This window comes from Aedes albopictus, chromosome 1, assembly GCF_035046485.1.
Source record: "Aedes albopictus strain Foshan chromosome 1, AalbF5, whole genome shotgun sequence".
In the NCBI taxonomy this organism is placed as follows: Eukaryota; Metazoa; Arthropoda; class Insecta; order Diptera; family Culicidae; genus Aedes; species Aedes albopictus.
In genome coordinates this window covers 124,514,023-124,536,554 of record NC_085136.1, presented here as the reverse complement: position 1 = coordinate 124,536,554, position 22,532 = coordinate 124,514,023, and the positions used below count along the sequence as shown (strand labels likewise).

Sequence of the window (22,532 nt, the reverse complement as noted above, 5' to 3'; positions counted from 1 at the left end):
TACACTGAATTACGGCTGTTTCGATAATCTGGCGAACGCTTAGCAAGAACATAAGTAGGCGCAGAATTCATTTGAGACTACAGCTTGTGCTTCGAACCCGGCTCCGGGTGTCCCGCCGTAAGTTGTCAAGCTTAAAAGTGAACTTTTCCGATAACCTAATGAACGATTAACAAGAAAATGATAACCTGATGAACGATTAACAAGAAAATGAGGGCGTTCATAAACCACGCAGACTTTTATGGGGGAGAGCCTGAACAAAGTCTATGGGCAAAAGTCTACGATGGGAGAGGGGGACTGAGATTACTAACATTTGGTCTACTCTACCTGGTTTATGAACGGTTCCTAAGCTCATAACACATTTGAGAGTACCCTTAGCATTTCGGATCCGCTTCCGGGTGTCACTCGTGACACATCGAATCGCTTTTTTTTTTTCTTTTTTGATAACTTGAAAAACGGCTAGCAATAATTTAGGCTCAGAATATATTAGAGACTACTGGTAAACTACTAGTATTCTGGATCCGATTCCGGGTGTTCTTATGCGTGATGAGTTTTAACGTTTCTCTAAACTATTTAATATTGTTTGTGTCTATACCAAGGCTTTTGTTAAATAGCGAGATCAGAGAAAATCTCATTAGACATTTCTCGCGTTTAGTATCATACAGGCGTATCTACAATGATCGATTTCTCTTCGTCGATTTTCTCTTCGCATTATTTCGAAAAATACGACCAATATTCGGATTATCTCTCGGTGTATTTCGGTGAAGGTCGACTAGGACTAGCATCTAAAACAATAAAAACAACCAAAAATGATTTGCAGGCCAAGTTATTAGCCGAAGAGAAAATCGATGAAGAGAAATCGATCATTGTAGATACGCCCGCATGATACTGAGCGCGAGATTTGTTGAGGGCAAAAAACGTAAATGTTTTACAATAATAAAGTGAAATAAAAATTATTAAAATAGCCTTAAACTTTCTCCCCAATATATAAAAGGTATCCAAACCCGTTTCCACCTCTTATTGATTTGAAAATTCAATGTTTTACCTCTATGAGTGGCAGGTGAAAACCGCAAGGGTAATAATACATCAAAGAACGCCTTTAATGTCTTTATTAGTAGAAGTGCTTGTACTCGCACTAGTTGCACCATTTCTCAGACTTTCTTTGTTCTTCACAGCAAATTAATGCGAAATGTCGCAGTTGCGTGACCGTTTTGTGAATGTGTAGTGTTTTCGCACGTGGTGACAACCCTCGAACAAATCCTAGAATGATACACCATCCCCACCGTAGTTCCCACACACAGTGCCATCAATTGTTAATTTCGCTTTTTTTTTTCTCTCTCTTTCTCTCACCCTCCAGTGTCCCACAACCCGTACAATTCATCGGATATGCCGATGCCCTCGGCGAAGGAGCAAACGCTGATGTGGCAACAGAACTCGTACTTGGGTGATTCCGGCATCCACTCGGGTGCGGTCACACAGGTGCCATCGCTCAGTGGCAAGGATGACGACATGGAGGACGATCCGCTGATGTTCGACATGGATCAGGGCTTCTCGCAGAACTTCACCCAGGACCAGGTGGACGACATGAACCAGCAGCTGAGCCAGACCCGCTCGCAGCGTGTGCGAGCGGCCATGTTCCCGGAAACCCTGGAGGAGGGTATCGAGATCCCATCGACACAGTTCGATCCACAGCAACCGACGGCAGTGCAGCGACTGTCCGAACCATCGCAGATGCTCAAGCATGCCGTGGTCAACTTGATTAACTACCAGGACGATGCCGATCTGGCAACCCGTGCTATTCCGGAGTTGATCAAACTGCTGAACGACGAAGATCAGGTTGTGGTTTCCCAGGCTGCCATGATGGTACACCAGTTGTCGAAGAAGGAAGCTTCACGCCACGCGATCATGAACAGCCCGCAAATGGTCGCCGCTTTGGTGCGTGCTTTGTCACAGAGTAACGATCTGGAAACCACTAAGGGAGCCGTAGGAACGCTGCACAATTTGTCACACCATCGCCAAGGTTTGCTGGCAATATTCAAATCCGGAGGAATCCCAGCGCTCGTAAAGCTGCTTTCGTCGCCGGTTGAATCTGTGCTGTTCTACGCGATCACAACGCTTCACAATCTGCTGCTCCATCAGGATGGCAGCAAAATGGCAGTCCGTTTGGCTGGTGGCCTGCAGAAGATGGTAGCTTTGTTGCAGCGCAACAACGTCAAATTCCTGGCCATTGTTACAGACTGTCTGCAGATTCTTGCCTACGGAAACCAAGAGAGTAAACTTATTATCCTTGCTTCCACCGGCCCAAGTGAGCTGGTTCGCATCATGCGCTCATATGACTATGAGAAGCTGCTCTGGACTACCTCACGGGTGCTGAAGGTTCTGTCAGTTTGTTCGAGCAACAAGCCGGCCATCGTTGAAGCCGGTGGCATGCAAGCCTTGGCCATGCATTTAGGAAACCCATCACAGCGTCTCGTTCAGAACTGCCTGTGGACGCTGCGCAATCTTTCGGATGCCGCTACAAAGGTTGACGGATTGGAAACGCTCCTCTCCGGTCTGGTAACAGTTCTCGGCTCGTCCGATGTGAACGTTGTAACCTGCGCAGCCGGTATCCTGTCCAATCTGACGTGCAACAACCAACGCAATAAGGTCACGGTATGTCAGGTCGGAGGCGTTGAGGCTCTCGTCGGTACCATCATCAACGCTGGCGATCGCGAGGAAATCACCGAGCCGGCCGTGTGCGCCCTGCGTCACCTGACTTCGCGCCATCCAGAGTCCGAGTCGGCGCAGAACATCGTCCGCAATGGATACGGACTGCCGGTGATTGTGAAGCTACTTAATCCACCGTCCCGTTGGCCACTGATCAAGGCCGTCATCGGACTGATCCGTAATTTGGCTCTTTGCCCATCCAATGCGGCACCGTTGCGCGAGCACGGAGCGATCCATCTGCTGGTGCGATTGCTGTTCAAGGCGTTCCAGGATACGCAGAGGGTAAGTTAGATTTAATTGACACGCTCGTATCATATTTTCGGGACATTTATTTTGGCTGTATAATGATGAAATAGTCAACGAAAAAAAACATTTTCGTTGGGAAAATAGTGCCCAATGATCTAGTATTTTTCTTAAGGATTTCCAGAAGAACACCTGCAAGAGCTTTTAATGGAGTTTTTTTTTATTGAGAATTCCAGTCGGAAATTGTGACAGTTTTCGAAATTTCTAAGCCCGAGATAAATCATTGAAGTTATCTCAAGAGAAATCCAGGGGTTCTTCCAGGGTAGAAACTTAGTAAGAAGAAGTGGAAGAATTTCAGAAGGAATCCTTGTAGCAAGCTCTGGAAGAGCTCGAGGAAAACTCCTGAGGAAATCTCGGAAGGACTCCCTGGACTTCCACAATCTGTAAATTACTATTTGGTCACAATTTCCTTGAAAATGGTCTTAAAATCACTGTTTAACTGTCAGTTAGTAGTAAAAGACTTGCTACACAATAAAATAATCGCAAAATTTCTCTTTGCAGCAACGTTCATCGGTGGCCACCAACGGGTCGCAGCCTCCGGGCGCCTACGCCGATGGCGTCCGCATGGAGGAGATTGTCGAGGGCACGGTCGGTGCGTTGCACATCCTCTCGAAGGAGGAACTCAACCGGCAGCTCATCCGCCAGCAGAACGTGATTTCGATCTTCGTACAGCTGCTCTTCTACAACGACATCGAAAACATTCAGGTAGGATGAAGGGTTGTGGTGCTGTCTGCTTCGGGTTTCTCGTTCTATCATTCATTGAAGTCCCTCGCCCGAAAGCGCATGCGTTGTTCCCCAGTTCTCACATTCGTATGGCACCATCGACCATCGTTGGTGCTTATGTACATCCTGTGATAATAAATAAACGAAATTCCATTGCAGCGCGTCGCTGCCGGTGTCCTGTGCGAGCTGGCCGTCGACAAGGAGGTGGCCGAGATGATCGAAGCCGAGGGTGCCACCGCACCGCTGACTGAACTGCTCAATTCCGCCAACGAGGGTGTCGCCACCTATGCGGCCGCCGTCCTGTTCAAGATGAGCGAGGACAAATCGATGGACTACAAGAAGCGCTTCTCCAGCGAACTGACCACCCTGCCGGTGTTCCGCGACGACACGATGTGGAACAACGGCGAGCTCGGGATAGGGCCGGACTTGCAGGTAAGGCTTTGATCGCTCTAAGGTTGAACAAACTCTAGTTGTTCTGGCGTGTAGCTAATAATCGTGGTTCTCGTGGTATTGGGAGCACCGGTGTGAGCATGGGAAGAGTTCTAAATGATTTCCAATCGCTTCGAAACGGGTAGGATATCTTATTTCACGCAATATGTTACTATTTATTATCCGTTGTACAGTACTGTGTTCATTGTTCAGTTGCTAGAACATATCTTGACAAAAACAGTTAAAGCTTTCTGTCGAGAATTTGTATGTAGTTCTCCTGTATAAAATACATCTTAATTTCCAGATATCCTATAACTGAAAAATTGCAATTTTATAAATTCTTCAACGCAAGTATTATTTTTTAATTATTTTCCTGAGAATTGTACGTCATTACCTGAATTATTATAACCGAGCCTTATCTATCTACCTTTGCATAATAACGCTATGAATATATCGACAGCTGATTTATTCTAGATGACGTTATAAACTCTTCCCTGTTTATAATTTCAAGTCTAGTTAGTCTTAATGTGGTTTTTTTTTCTATCTGTATTAACGAGATTTTTAGCCCTAGGCTAGTTCATCTCGGGACCCACGCTTTTTACTTCCCTTCGGAAGGAAGAACCCACATTTTGTGAGTTTGTCGGGAGTGGGATTCGATCCCAGGTCCTCGGCGTGATAGTCTAGTGTTCTAACCATCACACCAGGCCCGCTCCACTAAAGTGGGTTTCACAATAGCCACTAAACCAAAAATATTCTCTTTTTGCGAAACTCCTGGAATGTATCTGATTTCAAAATGTTGCTTGGAGTGTATTCTTAGAATTTATCAGCAATGCTGCTGGTAATCATTAAGGAATTTCTGGTGGAATGCACCAGAAAGTCTTGCTGGGGTTCATCAGTAATTTCCTTTTGAGAATTCTCAAGAAACACTTGGAGGACTCCTAAAAACAATTACTGAAAAAAAACCCTGACGAGCTCTTAGATGGAATATCTGAAGGAATGCTAACAGGTATTTCTGTTGGTATTCTAAGAGAAATTCCTACAGAGAAATTGGGAAAATTTGGGAGAGATTTTTCTATAGCAATCCTTGGAGGAATCAAAGGGTGAATCAAAAGGGTGGAGGAATCAAAGGAATATTTGCAGAAACCTCTGAATTTCCCATTAGGCATTTGGATTTTTCCAAAGATTTCTCCATGGATTCCTCCCGGAGTTCTTCTTGACATTCCTCTGCGCATTTCTCTGCGCAGAGTTCATTCAGAAATTCTTCCAGGTATTCCTGTTGAAATTTATCCAAGAATTCCTCTGAGATTACCTCCAGACATTTTTGCCGGGGTCCTCCAATCATTCTTGATGGGATTCATCCAGCAATCCCTGCTGGAACTTCTGTATAGGTTGCTCCAGAAATTCACCGAGTTTTTTTCAGAATTCCTCTAAAGATCCTTCTTTCTACGAATTTCTCTTCGCATTCTTACTGGAAATGCTCTTCAGATTCCTTCGAGAATTTCTGTTGAAATTGCACCTGGAATTCTGCTGGAATATCTCCAGGCATTCGTGCTGGTAATCCTCCAATAAGTCTTGTTGGGTTTCTTCAAGTAATTTCTGCTTGAAATTTCCCAGGAATTTCTGGAGTACTCTTTCGAGCAATAACTGCAGAAATACCATCTGGAAATGCTGAAAATATTTCAGCAAGAATGGATGCAGAAATTCTGGCAGGAGTTCATGAAGAAATCTCAGCAAGTATTTCGGGAGATATTACGAAAGGAATTCCTATAGGATTCCCTAGAACAATCCTTGGAGAAATCCATGGAGGAATTCCAGCAGCAATTTCTAGCAGAATACCATCAGGAATTCCTGAAGAAATTTCAACAGGATTTCTCCAGTAGTTCTCTTGGAATTTCTCTAGGGAAGGGATGCCTGGGGTTCCTCCGAAAATTCATCCTAAGATTCCTCCAGGATTTCCTCACGGGGTTCCTTAATTGAGTCCTCATGAAGTACAACTAGGAGTTCCTATTATGATTCCGTCAAAATTTTATTCAAGGATTCTCAGATTTCTTCAGGAAATCCTACAAGAATTTCTTCGGGAATTCTTGCTGAGATTTCTCAAAGATTTACAGCAGGAATATATTCAATGATTACTCTTGAGAGCCCTCCAGGAATTCCTGAATTCCCTGCAGGTACATATTGCATGGGACACTCATTTCTGGAAAAATCAATGAATATATTGCAGCAGGAGGAATCCCAGCAAGATTTTCTTGGATGAATGCTCGCAGAAATTTATGGAAGAACCGAAGGAATTTCTAAAGAAAATCACTGAACAAATAACAAGCTTGGAGAAACTTCATGAGAACTGAAGGAATCCTAGGAAAAATTGCTGGAGAATTCCTTATAGATTTTTCGTCAGCAATCCCAGCAGGGATTTCTAGATAATCCCATCAGGTATACCTGGAGGCAATCTAAGAAAAATCTGTGGAGAAATTCTCTTGGAAATTGTCAAAAAAAAAACTGATTAGATTCCTCTCAAGTCTAAACAATCTTGTTCAGATTGCTTAACGTTGAACCATTCGTCATTGAAATCATTGCCATCATCAAGAATTTGAAAGCAGTTTTCTCGTCCAAAACAAAAGATTTTGCCATGAAAATGTATTCACTGCATTCCACATGAGAAATGGAATACAGTGAATATATTTTCATGGTCATTGTTTTGATTTACAGTGAAAAAACTGCTTTTCGTTTTCCGAAAAATGATGACGGATGGTTGAGCCTTAAGAGGTTTCTGCAAGAAATCCTTTACATATCATATCCTAGAAATTCCGATATTCAGAGAGGAATTCCTTGAGGATTTTTTGATGAAATCTCTAAAGGAATCAGTAAGAATTCATGGAGGTATCCCAGCAGCAATTTCTAGCGGAATCCCATCAATAATTTCTGAAGGAACTTCTACAGGATTTCTCCAGCATTGCATCTTGAAATTCCTTCAGAGATGCCTGCTAGGGCTCCTCCGGAAATTCCTCCTGAGATTTTTCAATTGATTTCTCTTGAACTACTTCCAGGAATTCCTACTATGGTTACGTTAAAGATTTCTTCAAGGATTCATTCAAGAATTGCTCTTTGTTTTCCAATAGTTACTATGTACTGAGATTTCTTCAGGAAATCCTACGAGAATTTCTTCGGGAATTCTTGCTGAGATTTTTCAAGGAATCCAGGAATATCTCCAATTATTACTCTTGAGAGTCTTCCAGGAATTCCTGAATGATTTGCATGGGAAACGCAGAAAAAATCGTGGGAGATACCTGCCAGAAATATCTAGAGGAATCTTAGTAACAGTGCTGATACAATCCCAGTAGTAGTTCATACAATAATCTCTAGAGGATTCCCAGAAGAATTTCTTGGATGAATGCTCGCAGAAATTTATGGATAAATCTCAAAAGGAATCCTTGAAAAAATCTCTGAACATTTGGAAGTATGCTTGGAGAAATCACTGAAGGAACTATGGCGGGATTTCTTGAAAAAAATCCCTGGAGGAATTCGTGAAGAAATTGTTGGAGAAAACCCTGGACAAATCACAGGAAGAATTCCTGGAGAAACTTCAAGAAGACTGGAGGAATCCCAGGAGAAATTCCTGGACGAATCCGTGGAGGTATTTTTTCAGCAATCCCAGCAAGGATTTCTAGAGATTCCCATCAGGCATGCCTGGAGACAACCCTAGAAAAAAAGTCTAAAGTCTAAACTATCTTGTTGAGATTGCTTCAGGGGTTTCTGCAAGGATTCCTTTAGATATCCTTCACTTGATACATCCAGAGATTTATCCAAGGATTCCTACAGAAATTCCTCCAGCGTTTTCTTCAATGATTCCTTTTAAAAATTCTCTCAGAGTATCAGCATATATTTCTACTATGATATGTTGGAGTCTAAAGCATTTACAACTGGGATTTCTCCAGTAATTGCCATTGAGAATCCTTCAGAAATTCCAGATTTCCAGCAGCAATTTTCCGAGGAATCCCAGCAAAGTTTCCTGGTGGATTATATCATAAATTTCTGAATAAAACCCAGCAGTATTCCAATTGGAGCAATACTAGCGAGAATTCCTTCAGGAATCTCAATATGATTTCCACAGGAACTGAGAAAATTCTAAAAAAACCCGAAGTAAACCTAGTAGAAATCCCTGAAGGAATCAGCTTCTTTCTTACGCACTCTCCTATACAAAAACGAGATAGATGTTGGAGGATGGAAAAGATTGACTTACCCTGTCTTTCATCCCGTTATTTCTTGTGTTTATCAATAAGATAAATCAGAAAAAGGCAGACGGAGGTGTACTTCATCACAAAGATCAATTTTGTAGAATACACGGAAATTCCCGAAAATTCATAGAACAAGTTTTAACGAATGCATTGTTGACAAGCGCACATGCTCGAGGCATGACACGTTAATTTAGTATTATCTGAAAGTAGTTGCTGGTATTTCAGGATAACTTGAGGAAGAAGTAAAATTATAAACTCCACAAATTCTGGATAAATCCCTTGAGTAATACTTGCCACGTTCTCTGGACAACTTCAACAAAGCAAGGCTTTTTTAGAATATCATTTGTCGTTTTCGTTTCATTTTTTAGAAAATCAATACGCTAAACATTAAAACATAATCTTAGACCAGACACAATTACTGTTGTAGTCTGAGCAATGACGTACAATTTATTGGCTTCCTATTTTGTTTTTTTTTTCTTTTTTGTTGTAATAGATTGGAAACGATTGGAAATAACTTTCTTATATTGTAAATGCCTGTCGAGGCATACATAAATTGTTCTAAGTAAATTTCAATTTGATTAAGTTTAGTATTGAAATTTGACTCACCTTCGTTCTTCGTTTCTTTCCTCTTTTCTGTTGTTTTTCCGTTGATGTACACTTATCTACAACACCACAATCGGCCAAACACAATATCCACAACAACACGAACACAACCGCTTCTACCACCACAATCACCACTTCCAACTACCTCCACACCACCACCGCCACCTTATGGGTGCAGGACATCCTCTCGCCCGATCAAGCATATGAGGGCCTTTACGGACAAGGTCCCCCCAGTGTGCACAGCTCACACGGTGGCCGAGCATTCCAGCAAGGTATGTAGAGTTATCTTTATCTTTCGTTATCCCTCACATGATGTAAAAAGACGTGTAAACTAACAACTGAAACCTGTAACTCCCCACCTTAGATTGTTTATACCGTTGAGTACTAATATCTTATAATGTTGACATTGTTCTGTGAAACATGCTGCGCAAAAATTCGGAAACATTTCCGTGGAACATCCAATACTAACCCATCGATCGCTGCTTTTTTCTGTCTTTTGTGTACTTCCAGCTAAACCAGCCTAACATATATCATCACTAAAGAAGCAAAGATCTAACAAGAAATAATACTGATGTAACGCGTTAGAATGCTAATTTCATTTCCCTGTTTCTTCCAAAAACATCGCTGTTTGTATTATTTCTCCCTTTTCAAGTTGTGTAATATACCATCCTTTCTTCTTTTTTTCGTAATTCTTTCTCTAGCGTTCAGTTCCTTTTCCTGACATTTCGAAAATGCGGTTAATTTAATAACTTCATTGAGACGCCACTAGCTCTATGGTGTATTTCACAGCTAGTCAGTGTCAACATACTGTTTATATAACACTCAACACTCACAAGTTTTATAAAAGCATTACATTGGCATAACTTCGAGCTAGTGGGCGATCTTGAATAACTAGTCAGACCCTTTTTCTGTTTCGTTCATCCCTGCGTCCCCATCGCCCCCTTACTCAGATATCTCTATATGCTAGTACCAGTAGAAACAGAACAAAGTGGTAGGAAAAAAAACAACCTAACGGTAGTTCATAAATTAAAAGCAACATGGTGTAAAACAAATCTCAAAATAAAGCAAGTTGTTTGTTAATGAAAAAGCAGAAATATGTAAGAAACCGTCGAGATATGCGCAGTAGAGTCAGTTTTTTTTGTAATTATCGACATGAAACGAAAAACCCCTCTGGAGGTGTGACACGAAACTAGCGAAACGCGAAGTGGAGAGCAAAGGATAGAGATACATCATAACAAAAATGCGTTTCAAGCACTGAAGAAGGGAATCTATACATGTAGCAGGCAAGCAGAGTTGTAGTAGCAGCAGCACTCAATCGTCCGAACGATGCTGAACAGTAGTAAACATCACACGTCACAACACCATAGTCCCCAATTATTTACGGGGATGCGTTTGTGAGTGAAGTAGTTGGTGTGTGCGGAATCGGTCATCATAACGTCTTTCTATACTTACCCATAGGTGAATATCTTTTCTTTTCGCACGAGTGAAGCTTAGAAGATGGGTTTGCGTTTTCTTTGGACTTTCTGCTTGCGCACCACTTTTTTTTTCAAATAGTTTGTTCTGGTGTTTGATAGTTTGCTAGCAAATTTTCATGATTTGTTTTAGATTTTAAAAGTTTTTTTTTATGGTTTCACGTGTTTTAGAATATCTAGAGTGTTGTTTGCACCAGTTTCACATGACTGTTTGTTTTTTTTAGTGTGACCATTTTTGTTATGATCGATCTTTTCATTTTTATTGACTGTTGCTATTCAGTTGGTTCTACATACGCACAAACACAAAGCTTAAGATTGAAAAACTCTATAAGTAGAGAAACGTTAACTCCACATTGTAGTGACAAACAATAATAAGTGCTGTTTTGGGATCCAGTGTTCGCGGCATTTCAGGATGATTAGCCATTCGGCGACGATCTAGTCCATTGTCGACCGGCTGTTGATGAAGTCTGTTCGATAACTTCTGAAGAACTCATTCGTTTTAGATGACAGATGACGAAAGATGATCTGGGATAGTACTTTCTAAACGATATTCAAAATGGTGATCGCGCTGAAGCTCTCACAATCCGAATGGATGCATTTCTTGTGAATGAAGCAGATTACCGCTTCCTCCCACTTTCCCGGTAACTGTTCGGTTTGCCAGATCCTCACTAACAACCGATTCAGACAGGTGGCCAACTTTCTTGGGCCAATCTGGATGAGTGCAATTTGCGATACCATCCTTACAAGCTGCTTTGTTGTATTTGAGCTGGTAGATATCATTTTTAACTTTACCTTCCCACGTTTCATTTCCATTACCTGCTGCACAGATGTAGTCGTCCCTTTCGTTGCCCCGTTTCGCCGTGTCTACGTTCTCTGTGCCGTTCAAGTGTTCATCGAAGTGCTGCTTCCACTTTTCAATCACTTCCAATCCGTATAGGAATGATAGGAATTCCAAGCTTCTTCTACGCGGCGTTTGTTCTCCAGAAAGAAGCAGGTCTGCTACTTCCGCTTCTGTTTTTATCGTTCCTTGCTCTGCCGCGTACCATGCTGAGGCATTAACACCCGCAGTGCATTCGTTTTCTCCAAAACCTGTCTACACTCCTTTCCGAACCAAGTTTTTCGTTGATTTAGTTTTTTGTACACAAAGTGGAACGTAGTCTTTGATGACTTATTGCACTGTTGTACTCCAGCATGGCTGTCTATAATACATATACTCCTGGTAACTAGGGCCTTGTACCATTTGGGCAGGTGTACCTATTTTGGGCACTTGCCGCTATAACTAAGTCAATTTGAAACCGATTGATTTGAAATTTTGTATAGAGTTAGGCACGTACAGTATCTAACTCTGTACAAAAATTCAAATCAATCGGTTTGAAATTGATTTAGTTATAGTGGCAAGTGCCCAAAATAGGTACACCTGCCCAAATGGTACAAGACCCTACATGGCTTCCGAAACAGCACAACTCTATTACCGATACTCCGCTTCGCTTGAGGATGTAGCCACTGTCATCTGCTTCTTGCTTGACCACGATACAGCATTTCCAAACACGGTGAATAGATAGCCGCTAAGTGGCTTCCTATTTGCTACATTCGAATTCCAGTCCACGTCAGAATATTCAACCAATGATTCCGCCGAGTTGTCACGAACAAAATTCAAATGCTTCGTGCCTTTCAAATATCAAACCATACGCTTGAGGTACTATACCAGTGGGTGCTTGTTGGATTCTGTTGGTAACGGCCCACGAAACCGACGAGGAAACACAGGTCAGGCCTGATACACAGTATCACATACATCGTTATTTCCAAAATCTCGTTATATGGTTCCTAAGTTGCTTCAACCGTCTCTGGAAACAAACAGACTTTTTCCCAAATCTTACGCGCTATACAAAAATATTTGGATTCTCATACAAAAAATCTTACGAGAGTGGGGGCGGGGGTCGTCTTTTAGGTACTATCCGCACGTAGAGGCTGTAGGAGTGTAGCGTTCGATAGTTGAACATTTCGTTCCAGCATTTCGGAAATTGTTCGAATCCGTACGCGACTTGAGCAAGTGACAAGGAATGGTCATGTACAATTTTTCTTTAAGTCGTCTCCGTGCAAGAACACCATCCTTCCTTGGAATCCTTCCTACACATCAATCGCGAGAATCGTCCTGTTGGTGACAAGTTTTGCAAATGTCTCTTCGCAGTAGACTCCAGCCATCTAGTAGGAATCCTGTCAGTACCAGTCTTGCCTTATGTTTGACCGCATTGCCTTAAGTTTGAACGCACCATGTTTCAGACAAAGCTCCCATCTTTGAACTTTGAACAACTCGCAATTTTCCAGCTCTTATAAAAAAATAAAAAGACACTACCACTTCAACCAGAGGTTGTACAGACTGAATAAGCACTAACATTAGATAACGGACAACACATATAACACCCAGTGGCCCAGTGGAGAATTTTCCGTTTGACGAAAAGTTTTCCCCGATTGGAATCGAACGGACACTCCGAGGCTTACGAAACGCCTAGATGACTGACGCCTCTAGCCGCACGGCCACGATGGCGGCCCAACTGACGCTGTTGAACGCATTCTTTACGTCCAGCGTGACGACCGCGCAATAGCGGATTTCTATTCGCTTTTTTTAGAGCGCTATCTCGGCCGTTATGGTCACAGCCCTAATAACGCCCACTGTTGATCGACCTTTCCGGATGCCGAACTGGTTATCCGAGAGGCCAGAGTCATCGGGTTTCACGGTATAGACCATCAGCCTCGATATAATAATCCGTTCCAACAGTTCTCCGGCGGTGTCCAGAAGGCGGATAGGTCTGTATGCCGATGGGTCGCCAGGTGGCTTCCCGGTTTTGAGCAGTAGAACCAATCTTTGCCTTTTCCATCTCTCTGGAAATTCGTCTCTGTCTAGGCTCATCTGCATAGCCATTTTGAATATGCTAGGCCTAGCCTCGATGGCCGTCTTAATAGCTACTGTCGGGAAACCGCCGGGTACGGAGCCTTGTTCAACTTAAGCGACTTCGCTATTGCAATGAATTTGTCGTGAGTCACCGGGACGACCTTGCTATGACCATGGTCTTGTATCGTGGCGCTGAAACAGCATTTCCACGACCTTCTGCAGCATTCTAGGGGTGCTGACGTGCCCTTCGTTTTGGCCATGACTACTCTGTAGGCATCATCCCATTGGAGTCGTGTTGGCTGCCTGGGCATAGATTTTTGGAGCATGCCTGTATACGCGCCCCAATCTATTTGTTCAGTGCCAGTTTAGCCGCCCTGTGGGCCTCACTTCGCTTCATGCTACCTTCAACGGTGCGAGCTCTTTGCATTCTCCGTCTACCTCTTAGGCAGGATGCACAGAGTTCTGCGATTTGTGGACACCACCAGTACACCACCGGTTGTCCATTTCTGGGTAGGGCGTCACATGCACGGCTTAGGGTTCCGACTAGATCATTTTGTTTAACGAGATTTTTAGCCCTAGGCTCGGGACCCACGCTTTACTTCCCTTCCGAAGGAAGAACTCACATTTTGCGAGTTTGTCGGGAGTGGGATTCGATCCCAGGTCCTCGGCGTGATAGTCAAGTGTTCTAACCGTCACACCAGGTCCGCTCCACTGACTAGATCATCGCTGGATAAGTTGTCGGTGTTACCCTTCATAAGCAATCGCTCAACAAATGCCGGCTTATCGAAGCGACGGTCGACGGTCGATGATCTTCGGCTGTGGCCGTCTTCCCCTGTGTTCCACCCTGTAATCGCCAGATGGCCGCTATGCCTGTATCCATCGTCGACCCTACAGTCCGAGCTAGGGTTGAGACCCGGGCTCCAGGAGGTCACATCAATGATGGACTCTGCACCGTTCCTGCTGTAGGTTTTTTTTTGTCGCCCACGTTTGCAACATCCACGTTTAGTCTAGCCATAGCTTTAAGTAGAGCCCAGCATTTCGCGTTAGTCAATTAATGCCGCAGGCGTTGAAGTTTTCACCGATTATCGGAATGATTGGAAATTATTGCTTGGACCGGAAAACGACCTGTTGTACGCAAGTTTGCGCTACCCAGTTCCCGTTATCGGGAGGGATGCGGTATGGGTCCGATAATGCGATGTCTTGACGATGGATTTGACTTCGAGACTGACTGCCACAGCAACTGTTGTGCGGCTTCACAGTGGTTCAGATTTAGCTGCGTAACTTGTTTAACGCTGATTAGCCTACTTTGATCTTGCCGACTGCAGTCGCCTTGTCCACCTTGATCGTGACAATCTGCGTGCCTGCAGGACTCTTCCACAGGTGGGTCGATGCACTGGTGCATCTGCACTGCTGCTAAATGCGGCTGCGAGCTCACTGGAGAGTCGCCTCCGCCGTTAGGGCTCTCACCTGCACTTTTTCGCTCAATACCTTCTGAGCTAGCAGTGCCTTGTAGGAGCTGCCTTTCTTGGCCGCCTCCTTCTGCAACACTAGCATCATCTCTCCAGTCCTGGGGTGCCGGATACGTTTTACATCCGCGCCCAGCGGCTAAAGACGATTTTCGCCTCGCTTGCTCCTCAGCACCTCAGCGTATGTATCCGCCTTAGGTTTGGCGCCGTTCGCGCTTGTGGGCTGATTGCAATATAATATGCTCGTAGCAATAATATAGTTTATCCTTGCTGGAATTCTTCCGGGAAATCTTCCTGAGATTCCTTTACAAATTCCTCCCGCGATTACTTCAGGACCTTCTCTATGCATTCCTCCAGAATACCTCTACCGGTTCTTCCAGGGACTTCTCTAGGTATTTCTTCAAGAAATTGCTCTTTGGATTCTTCCCGGCATTCCTGATGGGATTTATCTAGAAATAACTGTACAGTTTCCTCCCAGGATTTCTGCTGAATTTACTACAATGACACATCCCAGAATGCTTCTAAGAATTCCTTCAAAGATTTTCTTCAGGAGGAATGGTAGAACCACTGTGGCAATTGCTTGAGGGAGTATCAGCCGGAATTTTCAGGATTAAATCTCAGAAGTTAATCATGGAAGAATCATCGGAGGAACTTCTGGAATAATCTCAAGAAGATTGTCTTGCATGACCCTACCAAGAATTCTTGGCGGAATTTCTGGAGATGTTCGTAGAACTGTGGAAGGTATCATAGACAACATTTCTAGAGAAATCCTAGTATGAGTTTGCTGGAAGAATCACTACAGGAATTATTGGGAAACCCCATCAGGGATACCGGGGGAAACCTAGCTCCTTTAATAAATACCTGGAGGAATACCTGTCATTGGAAAAATCGGTAGAAGTATTCTGGAGGACTTCATAGATAGAATACCTGATAGAATCGCAGGAGACATTTCTGGAAGAATCTCAGTAAGATTTCCCGAGAGTATTGCTGCAATTATACCAGGAAAAACCTCTGGAGGAATACTTCGTGGGATATTCCTGGAAATACCCCAGTTGGAATTTCTTGAGGGATCCCGATAGGAATTGCTTGAGGAATCCCAGCTGGAATACAAGGAGAAAGACCAATATGAGTTCATGGAGAAACCCCATCAGAAATTTCTGGGAGCACTCCTGGATGAAATCTCAGGAGGAAGCCCTGGATAAATCCTTGCAGAAATCTCTGAAAGAATCACAGAAGGGATTCCCGGAAAAATACTAGGAATACTGCTAGAAAAAAATTTCAGCAGGAATGCTAGAAGAAAACTCTAGAGCATTCCCTGGAAAAATCGCAGCAATAGTTGCTCGAATTCCCAAAGGAAGGCCAATATTAGCTCCTGGAAGAATTCCATGAGGAATTTCTCGAGAAATCCCTGGATTAAACCTCTAAAGGAATTCCTGGGAAAATCGCTGAAGGAACTTATAGAAAAATCCCAGGAAGATTGCCTTGAATAATCCCACTAGGAATTCCTAAAGGTATCCCAATAACAATTTCAAGAGAAATCCTAGAAGAGATTGCTGGTGAAATCTCTGCAATTACTAGTGAAACCCGATCAGGACTTCCTGGAGGAATCCTAAAAGAAGTTTATTAAAGGATAATCTAGATGAACCCATAAAGAGATACTTTGAAAAATCCCTGGAAGAATCGATAGAGGTATTTCTAGAGGTTTTCTTGTGGGATTCCCAGAATGAACCGCAGGTAACGGAAGCGTAGAGACACTTAGAAAAATATTAAAGCCGATTGAATGGGTTCCTGTAGATTCCTCCAGGAATCCCTCCAGAGGTTCCTCCGGGGATTTCTACAAGGATCCCTTCCGATTATGTAAGGCATCCCTTCTGAGACACCTCCCGTGACTCTTCGTGGTTCCGTTCCGAGAATCCTACACAAATAAAAATAATGAGATTTACACGTTATGTAAACTTCATTATAGACATTTAAACTTCGTGCTATGATGGTTTATATGGTATATCATGTAAATTTGTGAATCCTGGATCGATTTGCGGCCTGGCAGTCGCAATTGCAATCAAACTATCAGATAGTCTACTTCATCCCACATTTCGATGTTTAGTATATCTTCTTCAGGGAATTAGAAGTGTTAATCGCTTTTGTTCTGAAAAGCTTTGTAAAAGCATAATCCGTCTAAAACAAAATTTAAAAAAATTTGGGACCCACTTCTAAAACACTAATAATATTCGCCGAATTCGGTGTTGGTAGAAGTGAGGACAAAATCTGGCGAATGTTATTAGTGGACTTGATTTACTATTGGTTCAAAATTGACTATTCTATAGCAGACAAGTACCTTCCAGGCCCACTGTGCAGACTAATGGGTTGGACAATAATTCATATTCTCTCTCTCTCTCTTATTGGCATAACGTCCTCATTGGGACAAAGCCTGCTTCTCAGCTTAGTGTTCTATGAGCACTTCCACAGTTATTAACTGAGAGCTTCCTCTGCCAATGACCATTTTGCATGCGTATATTGTGTGGCAGGCACGAAGATACTCTATGCCCAAGGATGTCAAGGAAATTTCCTTTACGAAAAGATCCTGGACCGACCGGGAATCGAACCCGTCACCCTCAGCATGGTCATGCTGAATACCCGTGCGTTTACCGCCTCGGCTATATGGGCCCTATATTCATATTCATATTCATCGAAAAACTGTTGTTTAGACGTCGGTACCGTGCATTTCAACTATGTATAATTTGTTTAATTATTTGCATTGAAGCTTCTTAACTGTTTGAGCTGTCCATACTAGTCACATTTACGCTTCTACTTTCGAATGTTAGATATTTATCAAAGTACATTAAAAACAAATCCTTTTTTTCATGAACATTAAATAAATTGAAATAATCATGTATTTATCATATTGCCCTGCTTTCCTCACAGGATATGACACACTGCCGATAGACTCGATGCAGGGTCTGGAGATCGGTGGCGGCGGTAACGCCGGTCCCGCTGGCAACAATCCGAATGCGGGCAACAATCCGGGTGCCGGAGGGCCCCCGTCCGGCCAGCCAACGTCGCCGTACGCGATGGACATGGACGTTGGCGAGATGGACGCCAGCGAGCTGACGTTCGACCATCTGGATGTGATGCCATCGCCACCGCAGGACAACAACCAGGTGGCCGCCTGGTACGATACCGATTTGTAAGAGAAACGGTTTGCGATCTTGATTTTTACACACTTTTTTCCTGCGTAGCGTATTATTTTTGTCTCTTATCACACACACACATACATTTTATTCGTAACACGATGTGCTTCCAACACATATTGAGAGGATTTTCTCAACGCGAGAGAGTGCAGCTTCTAACACATCATACGGTTGATTTTCGACTATCTCTTACGTTTATTGTGATACAAAATATTAGATTCTCTCCTCCTTTATTCTACAGCAGCTTGTATCGTATCAATGTATGTTGGAAGCTTGCTCTTAAATCTACTTTTAAACTTAATATATCTTATGTATTTTTACATAATAAAGCTATCGAAATCAAACTAATGCATCTAAAATTATTTAGGAAGATAATGTTCGATTTAGAACTATTTCAGAATTTTTATTATATTCATATATTTATACACGAAACAATGACAGCAGCTTCTTATAATTTTTCAAACTTTGATGTTTACTACTGCATTACATTAAATGGTACATTGGGTCATCCAACGTACCAACGGAGCAGCAACTATTAGCTAAATTTGAGCATTTCGATTGGCGAGAACAAACGCAATGTGACAAACTTCGACGCGTTTGTAATTCAGTATTGGCGGTATAGAAGAGAGAAACCTGATTCAAAAATTAATGAAATCTACAGAATTCAGAAAAAATAGTATAAATGTTATCAAGCAGCTAAGGGAAAACTCTGATCAATTTGTAACACAAACAAATCGAACAACGTCGCGATCTGTGCGATTGTTTCGACATATGTAACACGGAAACTGGAGCGTAGTTGACAAGTTCATTAAACACACACACACCCAATGCAGTCCCATAACGAGTTGAAGAATCTTCAACGCTGATTGAGGAAATAACGAAACAACCCGACCTTGTTTGTGCTCTACATATAATCATTTTAATTTTAACTCTCACGATAGCAACTGTTTCGCAAAATAAAGAGAAAAACATCTGTTCTTATACCCGACATAAACGCGATCCTCTAGACTCGAGAAACGAGAAAGCTCTGTAGTAATGCATCACGCAAACTGGTGAACTATTACGATTTTTTGAAAATTGATTCTATATTGAAATTATTATACATTATGATGATGACGATGAAATGAAATGAAACGAACCTTCCTTTCAGTATATAAGAGAACGTGAGGAGAAAAATATATTAAATGCTATACAACAATCGGCGATCAAACTAATTTGTGCCGAAAGGTCCTGATGACAGCCCTGAATTACAAAAAAAAGTGTAGATTCTGGAGGGAGACGACCTTGGGTCGTGCGAATCCTATTCGGATCGGTTCTCCTCTCCATAACCAGACGTCCTCAAACGCGGTGGATTGACACCTAAGCCGAAAGAGAGATGGTTTGTGAATAAAAGGAATATTCATGGTGTTGGCCCTGGTTTAGTTTGGCTTTCTATTCTGCAGAATCATTATCTGTTCTGTGGCTTAGTTGGTTAAAGCGCCGGTCTAGCGAATACGGAGTCGTGGGTTCAAATTCCAAAAGAACGCGATTTTTTTTCCACAAAAATAATTTCTCGATTTGTCAATTAGCAACATTCTGTGCCTTCTAACTACAAGTTTTTTCTGTGCAGGTGTCCACTCTTCCCGGGGGGAGTGTATATCTTGGAAAATGTCATATATGGAAAATAACCTGCAATTATAAGATCACTTGGAGTCAGGACAACTTTGTTCCAATCCACAAAAAGTGGAAAAACGGGGTGTGTGTTGATCTGTGGTTCACAGGATTTTTTCTAATACACCGAGTACCGATAGGCGCTAAGTGCAAGAAAGTGCTTCTTGATTAAGATAAATGTGTAGGTGTGTAGTGCCCCATGGGGCAACGTCAGAGAGAACTTCCAGCGCTCACTAAGGGCCAGAATCGCAATCTAGCGGAACTAAATTAATTACTCCAAAACGAAGCATTTCCGACACATGGTGTCTTCGACAAAGTTATTTGACATCAGCAGAGGCATCTATTGCTTAGAACGTAGTAGTTCGCAACTCGTCCGCATAGGTGGCGCCACCACCCAACTTCTTTGTTTTACGTCTTAGAGACTTGGCGTCTTCGGCAAAGTTGTTCATTTTGGCAAAATAAACAACTCTTTCTCAGACATCAAAATTCCACAGCCTACTGTTTTAGAGTTATTTAAAAAATAAAAACCAATCAATGAAAAAACAGTTTTTAAGCAAATTTTGACATTTTTACCAGAAACCATGTGAGTTTAATTTTTTCCCTAATGCATAAGTGTCAAACCAAACACATTGTACGGGAATATGTTGAATATTATCATTAAAAATAAAAAATAAAAATACAAATTCGAAAAAAAACAGTGTTAATTTTATGCCCTAATATCTCACAAAGCGCAAAAAATCGCAACTTCAAATTTTCAGCAAATACGAAGCAATACTAGGTGACTTTTTACTGTTACACATTAGAGAGTTTATGTCTTCGAAAAAGTTGTTCATTTTGACTAAATAAACAACTCTTTCTTAGACGTCAAAATTCCACGGCCTACTGTTTTCGAATTATTGCATATAAACTAGATTATGTTGATAGAAAATGACTATAAAACACATTTTGATGCAATAGTATGAACTATTTTTATTGCTTTTTACTTTTACGATACATTGCTTGACCTAAATGTCAGTTTACTATTGTCAGCATGGGTCAAGATATCTTTTAATTTTTTGCATGTCATTTTCAAAATGTTTTAAGCTTAACCTATTTTGTCAATCATTTTAAATTCTAGAGCGCGAAATATCTTGTCAAAAGCTCGTGGATCTGTTCCTGGATGTAAAGGACATTGATAGAAGATTGTGAAACTAAAGCTCCACGAAACAGACATGCTCATGACCTACAATGTATCGTAAAAGTAAAAACAATAAAAATAGTTCATACTATTGCATCAAAATGTGTTTTATAGTCATTTTTCGTCAATATAATCTAGTTTGTATGCAATAATTCGAAAACAGTAGGCCGTGGAATTTTGACGTCTAAGAAAGAGTTGTTTATTTAGTCAAAATGAACAACTTTTTCGAAGACATAAACTCTCTAATGTGTAACAGCAAAAAGTTACATGCTGGCACTACTTATATTTATACTGTTACTAAAAAGTTATTATCTCAAAAACACCAAAAAATACCTCTCCAAATTTTTGGCAGTATGTTCACCTAGTATTGCTTCGTATTTGCTGAATATTTGAAGTTGCGATTTTTTGCGCTTTGTGAGATATTAAGGCATGAAATTCACACTGTTTTTTTCGAATTTGTATTTTTATTTTTTATTTTTAATGATAATATTCAACATATTCCCGTACAATGTGTTTGGTTTTACAAATTCGCACTAGGAAAAAAAATAAACTTACAAGGTTTCTAGTAAAAATGTCAAAATAAGCTTAAAAACTGTTTTTCATTGATTGGTTTTTATTTTTTAAATAACTCGAAAACAGTAGGCCATGGAAGTTTGACGTCTGAGAAAGAGTTGTTTATTTTGCCAAAATGAACAATTTTGCCGAAGACGCCAAGCCTCTAGGACGTATAACAAAGAAGTTAGATGGTGGCGCCACCTATGCGGACGAGTTGCGAACTACTACGTTTTAAGCAATAGATGCCCCTGCTGATGTCAAACAACTTTGTCGAAGACACCATGTATCGGAAATGCTTCGTTTTGGAGTAATTTATTTAGTTCCGCTAGATTGCGATTCTGGCCCTTAGTGCGTTGAAGTTGAAGAGTACATCGCCAGACATCGCCATTAAGCACACCCCTTAGAAATGGCCTAATTTTGATTGAACCGTTCTCACTTCGTCCTTTTTACACCACACAAGATATCCATAAGCCAGTACTGGTCCAACAACAGTTGTGTAAATCCATTTGTTATACTTGAGTTTTAGACTCCAATTTTTACCAAAGGTTCGTCGGCATTGCCCTTAGGCCATGCAAGCTTTCTTGATTCTGAACTCAATGTGAGGTGTCTAGTAAAGCTTGGTATCAAGGATAACTCCAACGTACTTTACCTGTTCAGTCACATCGATTTCTAAAACAATCAAAGAGACACAAAGGTTGAACGCCATTACGGTATCGCCTTTCCGTGAAAAGAACAATAGATGTTGTACTTGGATTAACCGAAAGGCCACATTGGCGAAACCAACCCCCAACTACCTGAAGGACGCTTTGTGTCACATCGAATAGGGCGCTGATGCACATACCAACTAATAATCTTAGGTAGTCGTCGGCGAAACTATAAGTAAAAACCCATTATTATTGAGTTGGCTCAATAGCGTATCTTCTACGAGATTCCACAAAAGCGGTGACAAGACTCCCCCGTGGGAGCATCCACAAACACTCAATTTCCTAATCGCTGCTTGACGCGATGTCAAGAAGAGATGTCGGTTTTTCGAGCATTTGATGAATCCAATTGGAAATCATTGGAGAAATACCATGACTCCGTGTGGTTTTCAATATGGCAGCGAAAGGAACGTTGTCAAAGGTACCCGATTTACATA

General features: G+C 41.8%; 1 protein-coding gene across 8 annotated transcripts in view; it reads left to right on the top strand.

The window, feature by feature from the left end:
* LOC134285148 (armadillo segment polarity protein) overlaps positions 1-19,210 on the top strand; it is a 121,159-nt gene extending 101,949 nt beyond the window's left edge. For 4 of the 8 annotated variants that reach the window (XM_062845322.1, XM_062845325.1, XM_062845324.1 and 1 more), the window contains 5 exons: positions 1,355-2,985; positions 3,508-3,711; positions 3,889-4,161; positions 9,175-9,268; positions 17,747-19,210. In XM_062845322.1, coding sequence (XP_062701306.1) covers positions 1,355-2,985; positions 3,508-3,711; positions 3,889-4,161; positions 9,175-9,268; positions 17,747-18,012 — 2,468 coding nt within the window. In that variant the 3' untranslated portion in view covers positions 18,013-19,210. The other 4 variants (XM_062845326.1, XM_062845327.1, XM_062845329.1 and 1 more) reach the window with 4 other exon arrangements.
* Positions 19,211-22,532: the final 3,322 nt, after the last annotated feature.